We start from the raw sequence: 19589 nt of genomic DNA, 5'->3' as shown, positions 1-19589 counted from the left end.
CGTATTCTGTGTAATCTATATCTCATCATGTCATCTTCCTTATACCCTCTTTTACCTTGCGGTGTCGAGGGTCCATTGATCATCAGACCTCACTCCGTCTACAGGATAAGGTGGTCAGCCTTATGCCCCGGTGTATCCTATAGCCTGTAGTGTTGAGTTCTCAAGGCCAGTTTGCCTGATTTGCAGGATGAAAAACCCCAGAATAAACCGGGGAAAAAACCCTGCTGTCCACGCCCAAGACTGGCTAACTTGGCTATGGCTGAGGAAGATCCTTCAGCTCCTCACATCACCAACGGGAATCGAACCTAGGACACTCCTTCCCCAGGCATATGGTTGCGAAGCGCATAGCCACTAGGCTAACCGCGCGGCAACTGCAGATATGAGAGTCCTGAGAAAGATTAGAGGTGTGAAGTTGGCATCAGTGGCAATATCATATTAAAAACGAAGATATTAGGAAAGAACTTAACATTGCTAACATTCAGGAATGTGTTAGCAAAGCTAATCTCAGGTGGTATTGATCACTTAAACAGAATAGGCGAGGAAAGATTAGCAAAACAAGTGTTCTCTGCCAGGTTGGCAGGAAAAGGACCCAGAGGAAGACCAGGATAAAGGTGGATTGATACAGTAATGAGTGCCTTAGAAAAACAGAAATCTGATAATGTTGGAGTCTTGACAGGTAACAGATTGATTTGGATTAAAATTGTAGATAGGAAGTTAGTAATGATAAGTTTTTAATGTAGTACTACATATCCTGTACATGCTTGAGATATGTAGAGAAGTATGGCTAAAATGGAAATTCCCAACCTATTTATATAACATTAAGCAAATTGGTTATGAGAACGCACACAATTTACAGACAAAATATACTATTGTGGTGAGGATAGGTAGTGAATGGCATTATGTGTTGATGACAGTGTCATTGTATATTTAGTTGGAGGATCAATTAGGGGAGATGGTGAGTTGGGTGTAGCAGAGCAGAGTGCCCTCCCATGATGAGTTATTTAACTCTCTGAAGATATCACGTAATAATAATAACACATACACCTTTAATATAATAAACTTTAATAATTACATTATTTACATCTCCATTTTAACAAACAGTGGTGACAGTACATAATATAAAAAGCATCATCACTGCAGATGAATTACTTGCATGTTCAGTCAGACTTGAAGTTTATATTAAATCTTTAAACAATGTTTGTGTTTTCCTTAACTACCAATTTCTTCAGAAATTGAAAATTATTTACATAATCTTACAGTTCCTACAAAAGGTCAACCTGTTCTTTCATATGCTTCAAAAAATTGGTCTGAAATAAAAAGAGAACAGCATTAAACATTGTTTACTGAAAACACAACAAGTAAGGCATATTTAAATTCAGAATCATCAAATTCCTTACACGTACCCTCAGAGGAGTAGGATATGATAGTACTGTATGAAAAAGTTACATCATTACCAACTTCCTCTTAATTATCCTCCAAATTAGTCTGTTATCTGTCCAGACTTTAATATTATCAGATCTTATTATATAGAAATAGTGGATATTAAAAATCCGATATTATTTCAGAATCAAATGTATGTAGAAATTATGAAAGTTTCATAATTTGACCAGAGAGCTTATTAGGATAGAATCCTCAGCATTGGAATTGCCTTAGCTTACACTATTTAAAAGAATGCGACAGCTGCCCAAGTGTCCAAGTATTCACCTTTAATTAGTGCATCTGCTAAAGGTTTCATTGGCTTGATAGCTGTTTCGAACTGGTTGGTTCTCTTCAGAGACCAGGCATAATCCTTAAGAGAGCAAAAACTCTCATTGAATACTAATTCAATTAAATGTCAGAGAAATGTTCTAATGAGACAAATATTCACTATTCCTATTGATATATAATTTACATGGACAAAATGAAGCTGTATGGCTTTTCTTTATTAATCAGATCTTACATTTTGCCTTCTACATCACTCCTTACTGTATCACTCCACCTAGATGTCTCCTCTGGGTATTTTCCTTACCATCTGGGCAAAAAAACAATTGTTTTGTTCTACCACTGCAGATAGGGCTGCTACATACAGGATATTTTCTTTTTTTATATTTCAGCTTTAGAGAACATTTTATTGTGAGATTCTAACATAAGATATTCATATTTTGAAATATCTATGAGCCTATGTAAGAATGCTGAACCTTGCTAAAGTTTTATTTTGTCCAGTAATGATCCTGGTTGCTTTAAACAAGCTTAACCTAACCTCATCCCTTCACATGTATTAAGCAATTTCCTGATACCTGTATTATACACTAATGGCTTAGGTCATTACCGCAAGTTCTGAAGAAGCATTCCAAACTCTAAAATTAAAAGAAATATAAAAACAGAGGAAAACTCATGTAAAAAACTTTATTAACATAGAATTTTCACTTAAGTATCATAGGTATTGCCAGTACAAGATAACAAAGAGGCAATTAAACAATAACAGACAATTGTAATAAGTGCCACCTGAGTAGCCAATGTAAGATATCTAAAAAGATAAATAATTTCCTACACTTATTAAAAAAAAAATTATATATATATATATATATATATATATATATATATATATATATATATATGTATATATACATACAAAATAAAGTTAGGAAAGATGAGCAGATTTATAAAGCACTTTCTCCCATAAAGGAGATAGACATAAACCATATTAGATTTGTTTTAAGTTAGGACAATGGAGTAAAGTTTCACATTTTTTTTTATAAAGTTGTGTTCTATGAGGAAACGACTTTTATAATGGGCTTGTCTTGTTCCAATGAATTTACGTTTAGTGTCAATCGCATATTCCAGACTGTTCAGGCTCATGGTATTTAATATAAGACTTGTGTTCTTCTAGACGAATAAAAGCAGATCTTCCTGTTTGTCCAAAATACCATAACCTACAATAGCAAGGAATCTGGTAGACGTTTGGATAACTGAAATGTGGAAGCTTGTCCTTAGGAGAAGTGAAAAAGGTGGAGATTTTTCTGACAGGGCAACCAAAATATTCAGTGGTTTTAAAAGTTTTGCTGTGTGTTCAGTAATGCTATGTGCATAGCATTACTGTGTGTTCAGTAATGCTATGCACATAAAGGATAGAAATATGAGTTATTTCTTCTGTGCTGGAAAAAAGTATTGCAATATTTTTGATAGTTTGATTATTTATGGTTAGACTAGGTACTTACCAAATCACAGAATGAGAATCCACTGTCTCAAAAAAGTTAATAAAATTACTGAAATAAAGTTTATTCTTTACTGAAAAAAATCAGTAACAAAGACATTGTGCATATAAAAGCAGCAGCTATTCTAATTCATTCAAAACAACTGGCAAGAAATATCTCGAATGCTCAAATACTAAGCACTGAGAGATCTTCCAAAAAACATCTTAATACTGAAAGAAGACAACAGGAATGCAATTGTATATTGGATTCAAATATGTACATAAACAAGTTGAATGAACTACTTAGTGATGTTAACACTTATAGATAGTTAGACAGTGACCCCATGACAAAGGAATCAAAGAACAGATCTCTTCACAATATCCATGTATTTACGGAGTTCCAAAAATACAGAAGGAGGGTATCTCACTTAGACCTTTAGTGGATGCCAGATAATCACCAACATATTACTTTTGTAGATAGTTATATGCAATCTTCTGTCTCCACATGTAGGAAAAATATCAATGTATATATGTTATGGTTAAAGTGATAAATCTGGTTATTATTAATAATTACCGGTTAAAGTGAATAAGTTACGAGAATTAATCACTTTAACCGGTTAAAGTGAATAATTCCTAGAGGAGTCTGGTAAATGTAATAAAAAATGTTTATAGGTTTTATATATAGGTTTTCATTCTCAATAAAAATTATAACAGCTTAGGTTAGTTTATAATGAAAAAAGTAAGGAAAGTACTTCTTTTGCACTCAATGAAATCAGAAATCATTATAACCTAACCTAAACTAACCTGGATGTCGCATGTCGAACCAGAGTGTGGTCGAAGTTTGTCGTGGGCAGATTAATGGGGATGAAAGATAAACGTTGTTGTGGGCCGAGCTTAATGATTGCGGGCAGTTAAATGGGGATAACAAATAAACGTTTTGTGAGCAGATGAATGGGTCTTATAGATAAACGTCATTGCTGTACCTCGTTCCTCATCAATGGAGAAAAACACTGATCAGTTCCTCTCTAATTTATCTATTATACCCATTCATCTACCCACAACAATTTTTAATTGTTATCCCCATTTATCTGCCAGCAATCATTAAGCTCAGCCCACAACAACGTTTATCTTTCATCCACATTAATCTTCCCATGACAAACTACGACTACACTCTGGTTCGACATGTGACATCCAGGTTAGTTTAGTTTATAATGATTTCTGATTTCATTGAGTGCAAAAGAAGTAGTACTTTCCTTACTTTTTTCATTATAACCTAAACTAACCTAACCAATAAAGGTTAGGTTAGTTTATGATTTCCGACTGATAAAGGTTAGTTTATAATGATTTCCAACCGATAAAGGTTAGGTTAGGTTAGGTTTGTCTATAATGATTTATGATTTCTAATTTTATTGAGTGCACAAGAAGTACTTTCCTTACTTTTTTCATTATAAACTAACCTAACCTAAGCTGTTATCATTTCTATTGAGGATGAAAACCTATATACAAAACCTATAAACATGTTTTTATTACATTTACCAGCCTCCTCTAGGAATTATTCACTTTAACCGGTAATTATTAATAATAACCAGATTTATCACTTTAACCATAACATATATATAAAAAAAAAATCCAGACTTCATAAACAAAATAATGATTTGTTATTTAGAAATATCCTTGTTTACTAATGTGCATGCTTGATTTAAATAAAGTAACTTCCCCCTGATATTTTTGAATTATTCAAATTTATTATTTATGTAGGCTACTTTACTTGGCAAGGAAAAAATCTACAAACAAATGAATAGTTTCTCCCCCCCCCTCCTCGCCCCTTTTTGCCCAAGTTTTAAATGGAGCATTTTACTTACAACATCTACTTTCAAACTTTAGTCTGGTTATGCTACGCTGATGACATGTTTACCATTTGGCCCCAAGGGCAAGATTTGCTTCACGTTAGAAAAAGAACCAAATAACTATTGCCTTTTCTTGACACATTAGTCACTCACGCTTCAGATGGTTCATTATGTTTTTCTATTTATAGAAAGCAAATACACACACTGGAAGATATGTACATAAGATACATAAACAATCACATCATCCAATCCCTACAGTATGGAATCCTCAACACACTAACTCATCATCATCATCAAATTCCTGCCATGTACCCTCAAGGGGTGTACACACTAACTCATAGGGCTATTTGTTCTAGTGATGTAGTCCTTTTCAAAAACTCAACTATTTCTGCCAGACTTTTTTTTTTTTGGTCACTGGCTACAGCTCCTATAAAACGAGTAAAATACTACGTCTCTGCCCCTTCTTCCCCTCCTCATATACCCAAGGCACACCACTATTCATATCCCATATTAGTATTACTTCCAAGACTCCATGCAGTTCAAAGACTCATTGCAGGAGGTTGAATACTCACAAACCACAATAACTATTATACCTGGCTTATGACTACTTTGGTGGATGGTAGTGGAACACTCACCACCCATTCGCAATGCATTCTAGTTTTTCACCTCCTTACTCACATGATCATTGTACAGCCTCCAGGGATGACCTCTAGTTCTTACATTGCTCATCATCCTATATGTATTTGATAAGCTCCTCTCACCAGCTTATACGTCTGAATCATCCCTCCTCCTATCTGTCAAGCTCTGAAGATAACATTCCTTCAATCTAATTTCATACTCAATATTCCAGAATCCTGAGACAATCTAAGCTATTTGCCTCTGTACTCTCTCTAATGTTTCTTTCCCTATCATTGATATAGCCAGTTGACTAGATCTGTGCACAGAGACCTGATTAGCACCTTATAAAGTGGAAATATCACTTCCTTATCCTTACATGTCAGCATTTTTTGCATTATAGCAGTGATTTTTTTGAGTAACCTTTACAACTTTCACAATGTGTCCCCTGGACTTCAGTTCTCTATCCACCAAGATACCCAGATTCATTGCTTCCTCCACCTTCTGAAAGCAGAGTGAACTATATATCCTTTCACACAGTGACTAATGGAGTGCCACGGTTCTCCTATGTTGGTAAACTTCATTCCATCTTCACTGGCCAAAGCACATAACTTACACTTAGCAACATTGAAATGACATCCTAATTGTTCAGCCCCAAAGCACCAACCTATTCAAATCCTTTTGTATTGTCAACACATCACAATTTCCTGACATTACTTTACCTAATGTTAACATCATCATCAGCAAACACTGAATATCTCCTTTCACACAGCGACTAATGGAATGCCAGAGTGCGGCACTCCATCAGTCACCTTCCTGTTTTCGAACACTGCGCCTCCTTACACAACTCTCTTGCTCCTATAAGTAAACAAGCCTTGTAATCAAGCTACCAAATGACTATCCAACTCAATCTTGACCAATTTCAACAGTACTCAATCAAATGCTTTTGCAAAATCAAAATAAATTGCTGTATAAGCATCTCGTCCATCCAATATGTAGTCACCCTATTATAAGATGTAACCAAGTTACTAAAACATAACCTCTCCCAACAAAACCATGCTGCTCTCTCTAAAGCCTTTTATTCTCATCAATCTGCCAGCCTTTCCAACACCTTCACCACTATGCGTTTGAACTATGAACTCTAATCACACGACAGTGCATAACTGTACGCTTAATAACATTAAACTGATAGCCATTTTTATTTGCCCAAATTTCCAGTCTATTCAAATAATTTTGCAATTGCTGAATATCAGTAGCATCTCTGATTGCCCTGCCTATCTTCGCATCATTGACAAACAATTACACATCTGACTTATTTGCCAGGAACTTTCAATATTCTTTCTTCTTTTCCTTCACTGCCTCTTTACCTTCCTGTGTCCACCATGGAGTTCTGATTTTCCTATCCTTGAAGACAATTTTTCCTTCATTTTTTTCTTTCAATTTTTCATTCGGGGCTTGCCACTGAATCTCCAAGGTTTAGTTCCAGTTCTCAAACTCTCATTTTTTTCATGAATAATGTTTGTGTATTTCAGTCTACAGTTCACATCTGGGACCTGCTCAACTTTTATTCGCTTTAAAACTTTCTTATATATTCTTCTTTTCAATATGAAATTCAATTTTATCCTGCTCAAGACTAAATGGTGATATTTTCTAATATCAACAATAATATAGCCAATGACACTTTTCTTATTCCTTGCCTCTACTCTCTATGTGAATTTATTCACATTTTTATGTTGGAACATTGTGTTATTATTAACCAGTTCATGCCTTGAGCAGAAACCCAGCAGGTATTTGCCATTATTATTACCATTGCTCTTTTCTTTAAATTTTGCCAAAATATTTCTGTATTTCTGACAATCATTTCCTATTCTGCTATTTATATCACCAACAAGGACCATCTTTTCTTTTTTCATTGTGTAAGTTGTTTTCTCCAATGCATTGAAATATTCCTCCACTACTACCTTAGCAGAACCTTCTGTGGGATCATAGGTACAAATAATTCTCATTGCCCAGTTCCCCATTCCAATATTTGCCCGCATCACTCTACTTGATATAGCCTGCCATTCATGAAGATTAGCCTCCTATTTAGTGTTGAATACTATAGCTACTCGCTGATTGTGATGCATGAATATAACATTTTGTATTTATTGCTTAGAAATATCTCATCAGTTTTGGTCTGTTTTGTTTCAGTCACCCCTATTATATTGATCTGGTACTTATCCAATTCCTCAGCTAGCTGCATTTCTTTGCCATTCAGCCTTCTTATATTGATAGTACTGATCTTGAACTCTGGTGATGTTCAGTTCTGGTGTGTTTCAGGATTTGTTCCAGTAGCTGACTTTTCACTGTTCGCCCTGGTAGAAGTCCCAGCCAGCATGAAATTCTGTCATGTTGTACCATCATTTTATCAGTGGTTTAAGCCAATAAGAATGCAATTTGGTCGTAAATCCCAAATTACCAGCTCATCCTCATTCGTTCAACATCCAGGTAGATACCTAACAGTGTGTACCAGAAGAAGGTGAGGATTCGACATTAGGTCAGAAGTCCTGGTCGGTTCTCTGTAGTCCTTTAAAGGACTACAATCATCATCATCATCATCATCATCATCAAATTCCTGCCATGTACCCTCAAGGGGTGTACAGGATATGATAGTACTACATGAAAAAAAAACATCATTATTAATTTCCTATCTACAATTTTCCTCCAAATCAGCCTGTTACTGGTCATCACTCCAACATTATCAGATCTTATATTTCTATCGTCTAAGGCACTTTGTACCGTATCAATCCACCTATATCTTGGTCTTCCTCTGGGTCATTTTGCTGCCAATCTGGCAGAGAACACTTGTTTTGGTAATCTTTCCTCGCCCATTCTGTTTAAGTGACCATACCACCTGAGATTAGCTCTGCTAACGCATTCCTGGATGCTGACAATGCCAAGTTCTTTCCTAATATCCTCGTTTTTAATATGATACTGCCATTGATGCCATCTGTTCACGCCTATAATCTTTCTCAGGACTCTCATATCTGTGGTCTCTAGTCTTTGGTCAAGTGTTTTACTTCTGACCCAGCTCTCGGATCCATAAGTTAAAACTGGTATGAACACTGTCTTGTATACAGCTAATTTAGTGTTCCGACTAATTTCTCTCTTATTCCATATGAATTTATTCAATTGACTTCCCACCATACCAGCTTTGCTGATTCTGTTGTCTATTTCTATATTTAATTTACCATCTTCACTAAAAATCGTGCCTAAATAGCTGAAATGTATTACTTGTTCCACAGGTTCTCCATTCACAACACAGTTGACATTTTCAATGATTCTGCCTATTTTCATTGTCTTTGTCTTTTTATTGCTGACCTTCATACCATATCTATTACAACAGCTGTTCAATTTAGTCAGAGAATCTTGCAGGCTTGTAGCGGATTTATTTAGAAGTATAACATCATCTGCATAAAGCAAAGAGCTGACATTAACATCTCCAATTTTGATATCATGTTTAATACCACTTTCCTTCATAATGTGATCCATATAGATAATGAATAACAGAGGGGATAATGTACATCCTTGTCTCACACCAGATTTAACATTAAACCATCTTCCTGTACTTCCTTCAATTCTAACTGCTGACTTACAACTCAAATAAAGACTAAGTATTGCTTGATATAATGCCCCATTGACACCATATAACTGCAGCGTATTGAATAGCTTCTCTCTTGGCACCTTGTCATATGCCTTTTCCAGATCGACAAAACTTAAATACAGATCTTTGTTATATTCCCATGCTTTCTCGACTATTTGTCGTAAAGTGAAGATCTGATCCTGACAGCCTCTATTTGGCCTCAATCCAGCTTGTTCTTCACCAAGCTTTTCTTCCACAATTCTTCTCAACCGTTTCTCAAGTATACTTGCATAGATCTTGCCAGGAACACTCAGTAGGGAAATACCTCTGTAATTCTCACATTCAGTTTTATTTCCCTTTTTATATATGGGTACTATGAGAGCTCTACTCCAATCATTGGGAATTCGTCCCTCTGTCCAGGCTTTCTGAACTATGCAGTGCAGCCACTCTAAGACTCTTATACCACCATACTTCAGCATTTCTGGTCGAATATCATCTACTCCTGCTGCCTTTCCAAATTTCAAGCCTTTGATGGCTTTTTCTACTTCAAGTATGGATATGTATTCCTGACTGCATGCCTGGTCAATGTCTTCTACCACTGTGCTGACATCACTGCTTGTTTCATTTAGCAGTTTTTCAAAGTAATTACTCCATACTTCAAGGATATCTTTTTCTCCATTTTTCATGTCACCTTTATCATCTCTAATTCCTTTTATAGCACTCTTTCCTCCATTCTTAAGCTTCTTCAACAACCTCCAGAATATTTTGCCACCTTCTTGATATTTATTTTCTATATTCTTGCCAAAGTCCTCCCATGACTTTTGTTTAGCTAGTTTTACACAGTGTTTAGCATTCTTGCATTTGTCTCTATATTCTCTAAGAGCACAAGCTGACTTATTTGCCAGGAACTTTTGGTATGCTTTCTTCTTTTCCTTCACTGCTTCTTTAACTTCCTGAGTCCACCAGGGAGTTTTGATTTTTTTATCCTTACAGACAACTTCACCACATGCCTCTCTGGCTGAATCAATCAATGTTTTCTTCAGAGTTTGCCACTGAATCTCCAAGGTTTGATTCCTGTTCTCAAACTCTTTCATTTTTTCTTCAATAATCTTTGTGTATTTTAGTCTACAGCTCATATCTGAGAGCTGCTCAACTTTTATTCGCTTTAAAACTTTCTTACACGTTATTCTTTTCAATATGAAATTCATGCGCCCTAGTCTTTGGTCAAATGTTTTACTTCTGACCCAGCTCTCAGAACCATAAGTTAAAACTGGTTTAAACACTGTTTGGTATACAGCTAATTTATCCTGCTCAAGACTAAATAGTGATCACTTCCAATTTCAAATCCTCTGTACACTCTGGTGTCCTGCACCAGGGAGAAAACATCACTATCAACAATAACATAGTCAATGAGACTTTTCTTATTCCTTGCCTCTTCTCTCCATGTGAATTTGTGGTGCTTAAGGGTCATATAACTGTATAACTGAGAGGAGACCTCCACATAGCCTTTAAAGGAATGCGGAGAACCGACCAGGGCTTCTGACCTAATGTCCAATCCTCACCTTCTCGTGGTGCACCCTGTTGGGTATCTACTTGGATACTGAACGGACGAGGATGGGCTGGCAATTTGGGATTTAGCCGACCAAATTGTATTATTATTGGTTAAACCAAAATATAGAATGATGGTACAACATGACAAAATTTCATGCCGTCTGGGGCGTCGCCCGGTTAAACAATGCCCCCGTTGTTTTCGACAGGGAACCAGGGCGAACAGCGAAAAGTCAGCTACTGGAACAAATCTGAAAATAAACCCCAACTCAACATCACCAGAGTTGAAGATTGGTACTATCAACGTAAGAAGCCTGAATGGCAAAGAAATGGAGCTAGCTGAGGAATTAGATAAGTACCAGATCGACATAATAGGGGTGACTGAAACAAAAAAGACCAAAACTGGTGAGATCTTTCTGAGCAATAAATACAAAATGCTATATTCAGGCAATGACAATCAAGGAAAAGAAGGAGTAGCCATAGTATTCAACACAAAATACGAGGCTAATCTTCTTGAATGGCGGTCAGTCTCAAGTAGAGTAATGTGGCCAAATATGAGAATGGGGAACTAGACAATGAGACTTATTTGTGCCTATGGTCCCACAGAAGGTTCTACTAAGGTAGAAGTGGAGGAATTTTTTGAGGCTTTAGAAAAAGCAACTGACACAATGAAAAATGAAAAGTTGGTCCTTGTTGGGGATCTAAATAGCAGAGTAGGAAATGATTGTGAGACATACAAAAATATTTTGGGAAAATTTGGAGAAAAGTGCAAAGCTAATAATAATGGCAAATATCTGTTGGATTTCTGCTCAGGACATGGACTGGTTATTACTAACACCATGTTCCAACATAAAAATGTGCACAAGGACTACAAAGAACCGACAATGTGGAGGTCTCTTCTCAGTTTATAGCTTTGACCGTTAAGCATTCCCCCCCCCCTTTGAGAGTTGAATAATTTTTCTTTAAATGACATGCTATCAGCTTGATGTCTCTCTACATTTGTTCCAACTTACATAATAGGACTCCAAGCAGAATTCTGTCAAATGCTTTCTATGGATACCGTATCATGCAAACATTATTCAGATGTTTTGTTGACAAGTAGCAGACCGATTTGGAGGAAAATTGTAGATAGGAAGTTAGTAATGATGTAAATTTTTCATATAGTATTATCATATCCTGTACACACCTTGAGGGTATATGCCAGGAATTTGATGATGATGATGAAGCAAATATTGAACTGCAACTAATGTGTACAACATCAATTAACCCAAATGTAAATGTTATTAAATACATGTTAATACTTTTTTGAAAAGTATTAACATGTATTTAGAACTAAAGTTTACAATTGAAAGTTTAGTTTTCACTTGGTTAGACTATAATAAATTTAGTTTAATCCTTTATCCAAGTGTGAGCAAACAAAGTTTGCACCTGAAAATATCTACAGGACTGGGGTAAGGTGGTACAGCACAGGGCAACTCGTTGCAAAGGTGGATCAAGCTAACATCACTCCGACCTAGTTTCGACCTTTATTGAGGTCTCTTCTGTGGGAGCCAGGCCCAATTGGAGATACCAGGCAGAAGCATTAGCAAGATCATCTCTACCTATAGGAGTTGCCATAGGTAGAGATGACCTTGCTAATGCTTCTGCCTGGTATTTCTGCCTTTTTATTAAATTACTCTGGATTTAGAGAAAGATGTTGAAAGTTTATTTTTCACTTAGTTAGACTATAATAAATTTAGCTTAATCCTTTATCCAAGTGTGAGCAAACAAAGTTTGCCACCTTACCCCAGTCCTGAAGATACTTTCAGGTGCAAACTTTGTTTGCTCACACTTGGATAAAGGATTAAACTAAATTTATTATAGACTAACTAAGTGAAAAATAAACTTTCAACATCTTTCTTTAAATCCAGAGTAATTTAATAAAAAGATGGCACACCGTTTGGCAACTCCTATAGGTAGAGATGACCTTGCTAATGCTTCTGCCTGGTATCTCCACTTGGGCCTGGCTCCCACTGAAGAGACCTCAATAAAGGCTGAAACTAGTCTGGGTAGTGGCCCTTCCCTTAATGCATAGCATTAGACATATCCACAAGGAGATGTGTTTTGCATTATGGGAGATACTGAGATAGGAGTGTTGGTAGCTTGCTCCACCTTTGCAAGGAGTCGCCCTAGTGTTGTACCACCTTACCCCAGTCCTGAAGATACTTTCAGGTGCAAACTTTGTTTGCTCACACTTGGATAAAGGATTAAACTAAATTTATTATAGTCTAACCATGTGAAAAATAAATTTTCAACATCTTTCTCTAAATCCAGAGTAATTTAATAAAAAGTGACACACTTTTTGGCAACTCCTATAGGTAGAGATGACCTTGCTAATACTTCTGCCTGGTATCGCCATTTGGGCCTGGCTCCCACTGAAGAGACCTCAATAAAGGTCGAAACTAGTCCGGGTAGTGGCCCTTTCCCTTAATGCATAACATTATACATATCTGCAAGGAGATGTGTTTTGCATTATGGGAGATACTGAAAGAGGAGTGGTGTTAGCTTGCTCCACCTTTGCAACGAGTTTCCCGGTGTTGTACCACCTTATCCCAGTCCTGAAGATACTTTCAGGTGCAAACTTTGTTTGCTCACACTTGGATAAAGGATTAAACTAAATTTATTATGAAGTTTACAATCTTACATGAAATGAAATATAATTTATAACTGTCCCTTCATTAAATTTATGAATGCTATAATTTAATGAATACTTAATTTAATTATTGGTATATTTGTGACGAAATTTCTTTATAAATTAAATTTATACAAATTTATAAATTAGACTAATGGCAGCAGTGTATTCTAGTTTCCTTGCTAGGGAACCAGAATACATTACAGAATATAGTGCTTTTGAGCATAGTTCTTGCCCCTCCATGCTTGTGTTACTCTGATTTTGTTATCCTTCCTTTTATGAAGATTGATTTTGTTATGATTACATTGTTGCTATTCAAAACAAAGATGGCATAATTCTATTCTTCCACACCTCTGCACAGATGACTATATTGAATTACCTCATACAATAACAAAAATATCTTATTAAATGATTCTAGTCTTTTGCAAAAAGAAATCAAGGAAATGAACAAATGGTCCTGATGGCATTCACCCAATTCTGCTCACAACATTTATTTCAGGATCTTTCCTACTCATGCTCTACAGGCATGGAGATAAGCTTGTATGCAGGGAAAAAAAAAAAAGGAGGGAGGGAGAATGATATGTCATCAAATCCTGGTGCTACAATCATTTCGGCTCTCTCAAAAATCACGCAGCAGATCATCAACAACCAGTTTCTTTGTTCAAGATTGTCATCATCACACACAAATAGTGGTATATGTGACAATGATCATTACACATGCCTAGAATATACTGGTCCAAAAACCTAAGGATGAACATGATTTCTGAAGATTACAACTGCAAATTCAGACGAATCAGCTTGTGGCAATTTGTATAACTGATGATTTCAAGTAGAAAGTGGATATATATTCAGATTTTTGAATTGCATGCAAATGGGTCATGTGGTAGCACTCAACAGGATAAAAGGCAAAAGGCTAAGGTAAATGACTGTGCTTAAAGGAAGATCTTTTCAAAGGAATAAAGTTGCAAACTTGGATGTCTTGTAATGTCTCAATAACATCATCTAGATCACAGGTGGCCAACAGCATGCCCGCAGGCTGCATGCAGCCCGTAACCTGATTTTGTGCAGCCTGCGGCAGGATAAAAACTATATTAAATTATATGTATTATCAATTTAGCTCTTAGTTTTGACCGCAGATTTTCTGGTTGATATATTAGTTATATTTATTATTTCTGATGATGGAAACAATTTATATTCTCAACACAGAATCAAAATTACTTTAAAGATTACTCAATTTATAAAATCTACTGCTTCTCTGTGCGAGTTGTAGTAGTGGGAGTGATAGATTTCTATGCACTCCAGAGTAACACATCATTGAAAGTCACTTGCTCTGCTCTGGTTACAGTGATCAGTTTCAGAAACTGAGTCTCTGAAACTGATCACCGTAACCATTTGTATCCCTTGGTCAGTTACTTCAGCCTTTGTATACTATGAGTAAGAAACGTAAGATCTGCGAAAAAAACAGTTCATTTCAGGAGAAATGGGAAAATGAATTTCTGTTTATAAACAATAACAACAACAAATCACAGTGCCTTGTGTGTTTGCAAGTATTGTCTGTGCACAAGGAATATGACCTCAGACACCACTACATACAGCACCATGCTGCTAAATACCAAGAATATGTTGGACAAGTACATACTAAAATTGTATGTAATATGAAGAGAAAGGTTAGTGCTCAGAAATCTATTTTTACTAAACCAACATCAATACAAAAAAGCTCACTCTTGGTATCATTTATTGTGAACACAGAGATAGCAAAAGCAAAAAAAAAAAAAAACTTTTTTAAAATCATTATCTGATTTTAAAAAATCAGATAATGATTTTAAACACTTTCAAACTCAGTGAGTTTGAAAGTGTCCCACTATCAAAACAAACTGTAACAAAAAAGAGTTGAAGAAATAGGTTCTCACATATTAAATAAATTAAATGTGTTATTACGGATTCAGCTTACTTCTCATTGGCTCTGGATGAATCAACTGACATAACAGCTACAGCTCAACTTCTAATTTTCATTCGAACTGTTTCTAAAGACTTTGTTATTAATGAAGAGCTACTAGCATTAGAGTCATTGTATAACACAGCCAAAGGTCAAGACATTTATGATGCAGTTATGAAGGTTGTAAATGGTACTGGTGACATCAACAATCTCACAGCTATTGTGACAGATGGCGCCAAATCAATGTGTGATACTCAAACAGGCTTAGATGGCTTACTAAGAAGGGTGGAATCAATTGCCCTGTATTGCACTGCATTATACATCAGGAGGCTCTGTGTGGTAAAATTCTGGAGATAGAGGATGTTATGAAAACTAATGAAGTGTGTGAATCTAATTAAGAACGGAAATCGGGCCTTGACACACCGCAAGTTTCTAACAGAAATGGAGGCAGAATATGATTTAGTGTTGTACACAGAAGTACGTTCCCTAAGCAGAGGGAACTGTTTGAAATGGTTTTTTACTTTGAGAAAGAAAATAAAACAGTTTTTAGAGGAACACGAGAAGACAAACAAAGAACAAATCAAAAACTATGCGATCCGAATTTTAATAGCTTACTCTCCTTTCTAACAGACATCACATACCACATGAATGAACTAACGTGAAGTTACAGGGGCGTAATCAAACAATCTCAGATTTAGATGAACACCTAGATGGGTTCATAAGTCGACTGGAGGTTTTTAAATTTACCCTAGTCAGAGTAAACTTGGTACATTTCCCTTCCTACAGGGAGTTGATGCGGTTAAATCGTCACAAAGAAGCCAAATGACTGATGACCACCCTTCAATTTGTTATGAGTACCGTCATCATCATTGAAAATCGACTTTGATGAACTTGTTGCCTCACATGAACGCCCACAGTGTTCTCATTAAGTTGTGTTACATGTAAAAAAAAAAAAACAGAAATATGTGATGGGCTAGCAATTTGGGATTTAGCCGACCAAATTGTATTCTTATTGGTTAAACCAAAATAAAAAATGATGGTACAACATGACAAAATTTCATGCTGGCTAGGGCGTCGCCTGGTTAAACAAGGCCCCCCATTGTTTTCGCCAGGGAACCAGAGTGAACAGCAAAAAGTCAGCTACTGGAACAAATCTGAAAACAAACCCCAACTCAACATCACCAGAGTTAAAGATCTGTACTATCAACATAAGAAGCCTAATTGGCAAAGAAATGGAGCTAGCTGAGGAATTAGATAAGTACCAGATTGACATAATAGGGGTGACTGAAACAAAAAAGACAAAAACTGGTGAGATCTTTCTGAGCAATAAATACAAAATGTTATATTCAGGCAATGATACTCAAGAAAAAGAAGGAGTAGCCATAGTATTCAACACAAAATACGAGGCTAATCTTATTGAATGGCAGTCAGTCTCAAGTAGAGTAATGTGGGCAAATATGAGAATGGGAAACTGTACAATGAGACTTATTTGTGCTTATGGTCCCACAGAAGGTTCTACAAAGGTAGAAGTGGGGGAATTTTTTGAGGCTTTAGAAAAAGCAACTGACACAATGAAAAAGGAAAAGTTGGTCCTTGTTGGGGATCTGAATAGCGGAGTAGGAAATGACTGTGAGACATACAAAAATATTTTGGGAAAATTTGGAGAAAAGAGCAAAGCCAATAATAATGGCAAATATCTGTTGGATTTCTGCTCAGGACATGGACTGATTGTCATTACTAACACCATGTTCCAACATAATAATGTGCACAAATTCACATGGAAAGAAGAGGCAAGGAATAAGAAAAGTCTCATTGACTATGTTATTGTTGATAGTGATGTTTTCTCCCTGGTGCAGGACACCGGAGTGTACAGGGGATTTGAAATTGGAAGTGATCACTATTTAGTCTTGAGCAGGATAAAATTGAATTTCATACTGAAAAGAATAACATGTAAGAAAGTTTTAAAGTGAATAAAAGTTGAGCAGCTCTCAGATGTGAAATGTAGACTAAAATACACAAAGATTATTGAAGAAAAAATGCAAGAGTTTGAGAACAGGAATCAAAACTTGGAGATTCAGTGGCAAACTCTGAAGAAAACATTGATTGATTCTGCCAGAGAGGCATGTGGTGAGGTTGTCTGCAAGGATAAAAAAAATCTTTGGCAAAAAATGGTGCACAAAGGAAGTTAAAGAGGCAGTGAAGGAAAAGAAGAAAGCATATCAAAAGTTAATGTCAAATAAGTCAGCTTGTGCTCTTAGAGAACACAGAGACAAATGTAAAAAAGCTAAACACTGTGTAAAACTAGCTAAACAAAAGTCATGGGAGGGCTTTGGCAAGAATATAGAAAATAAATATCAAGAAGGTGGCAAAATATTCTGGAGGTTGTTGAAAAAGCTTAGGAATGGAGGAAAGAGTGCTGTAAAAGGAGTTAGAGACGATAAAGGTGACATGAAAACGGGAGAAAAAGATATCCGAAAAAGATAAGAAGTATGGAGTAATTACTTCGAAAAACTGCTAAATGAAACAAGCAGTGATGACAGCACAGTGGTAAAAAACACTCAACAGGCATGCAGTCAGGAATACATATCCATACTTGAAGTAGAAAAAGCCAGCAAAGGCGTGAAATGTGGAAAGGCAGCAGGAGTAGATGATATTCGAAATGCGGAAGTATGGTGGTATAAAAGTCTTACAGCAGCTGCACTGCATAGTTCAGAAAGCCTGGACAGAGGGACGAATTCCCAATAATTGGAGTTGAGCTCTAATAGTACCCATATATAAAAACGGAAATAAAACTGAATGTGAGAATTACAGAGGAATTTCCCTACTCAGTGTTCCTGGTAAAATCTATGCAAGTATACTTGAGAAAAGATTGAGAAGAATTGTGGAAGAAAAGCATGGTGAAGAACAAGCTGGATTCAGGCCATATAGAAGCTGTGAGGATCAGATCTTCAGTTTACGACAAATAGTTGAGAAAGCATTTGAATATAACAAAGATCTGTATTTAAGTTTTGTCGATTTGGAAAAGTCATATGACAAGGTGCCAATAGAGAAGCTATTCAATATGCTACAGTTATATGGTGTCAATTGGGCATTATATCAAGCAATACTTAGTCTGTATTTGAGTTGTAAGTCAGCAGTTAGAATTGAAGGATGTACAGGAAGATGGTTTAATGTTAAATCTGGTGTGAGACAAGGATGCACATTATCCCCTCTGTTATTCATTATCTATATGGATCAGATTATGAAAGAAAGTGGTATTAAACGTGATATCAAAATTGGAGATGTTAATATCAACTTTTTGCTTTATGCGGATGATGTTATACTTCTAAATAAATCCGCTACAAGTCTGCAAGATTCTCTGACTAAATTGAATAACTGTTGTAATAGATAAGATATGAAGGTCAGCAATAAAAAGACAAAGACAATGAAAATAGGCAGAATCATTGAAAATGTCAACTGTGTTGTGAATGGAGAACCTGTGGAACAAGTAAAACATTTCAGCTACTTAGGCACAATTTTTAGTGAAGATGGTAAATTAAAGATGGAAATAGACAACAGAATCAACAAAGCTGGTATGATAGGAAGTCAACTGAATAAATTCATGTAGAATAAGAGAGAAATTAGTCGGAACACTAAATTAGCTGTATACAAGACAGTGTTCAAACCAGTTTTAACTTATGGAACTGAGAGCTGGGTCAGAAGTAAAACACTTGACCAAAGACTAGAGACTGCAGATATGAGAGTCCTGAGAAAGATTAGTGGCGTGAACAGATGGCATCAATGGCAATATCATATTAAAAACGAGGATATTAGGAAAGAACTTTACATTGTCAGCATTCAGGAATGTGTTAGCAGAGCTAATCTCAGGTGGTATGGTCACTTAAATAGAATGGGAGAGAAAAGATTAGCAAAACAAGTGTTCTCTGCCAGGTTGGCAAAAAAACGACCCAGAGGAAGACCAAGATATAGGTGGATTGATGTGGTACAAAGTGCCTTAGACGATAGAAATATAAGATCTGATAATGTTGGAGTCTTGACAAGTAACAGACTGATTAATTATGGGAAAATTGTAGATAGGAAGTTAGTAATGATGTAATTTTTTCATGTAGTACTATCATATCCTGTACACCCCTTGAGGGTACATGGCAGGAATTTGATGATAATGATGACAAGTATTT

General features: G+C 36.0%; 1 protein-coding gene across 1 annotated transcript in view; it reads right to left on the bottom strand.

Moving 5' to 3' along the window:
• Positions 1 to 1045: 1045 nt before the first annotated feature.
• The window catches only part of LOC150097115 (uncharacterized), a 242470-nt gene continuing 223926 nt past the window's right edge, over positions 1046 to 19589 (bottom strand). Inside the window, exon 15 of the mRNA XM_090407473.1 lies at positions 1046 to 1307. Coding sequence (XP_090263599.1) covers positions 1273 to 1307 — 35 coding nt within the window. The 3' untranslated portion in view covers positions 1046 to 1272. The remainder of the gene's footprint in view (positions 1308 to 19589) is intronic.

The sequence above is a fragment of the Typopeltis vanoorti genome, chromosome 17 (genome assembly GCF_054136105.1).
Source record: "Typopeltis vanoorti isolate ZY-2024b chromosome 17, IOZ_Tvanoo_1.0, whole genome shotgun sequence".
NCBI classification, from domain to species: domain Eukaryota; kingdom Metazoa; phylum Arthropoda; class Arachnida; order Uropygi; family Thelyphonidae; genus Typopeltis; species Typopeltis vanoorti.
This window is presented reverse-complemented; position numbering and strand designations above follow the sequence as displayed.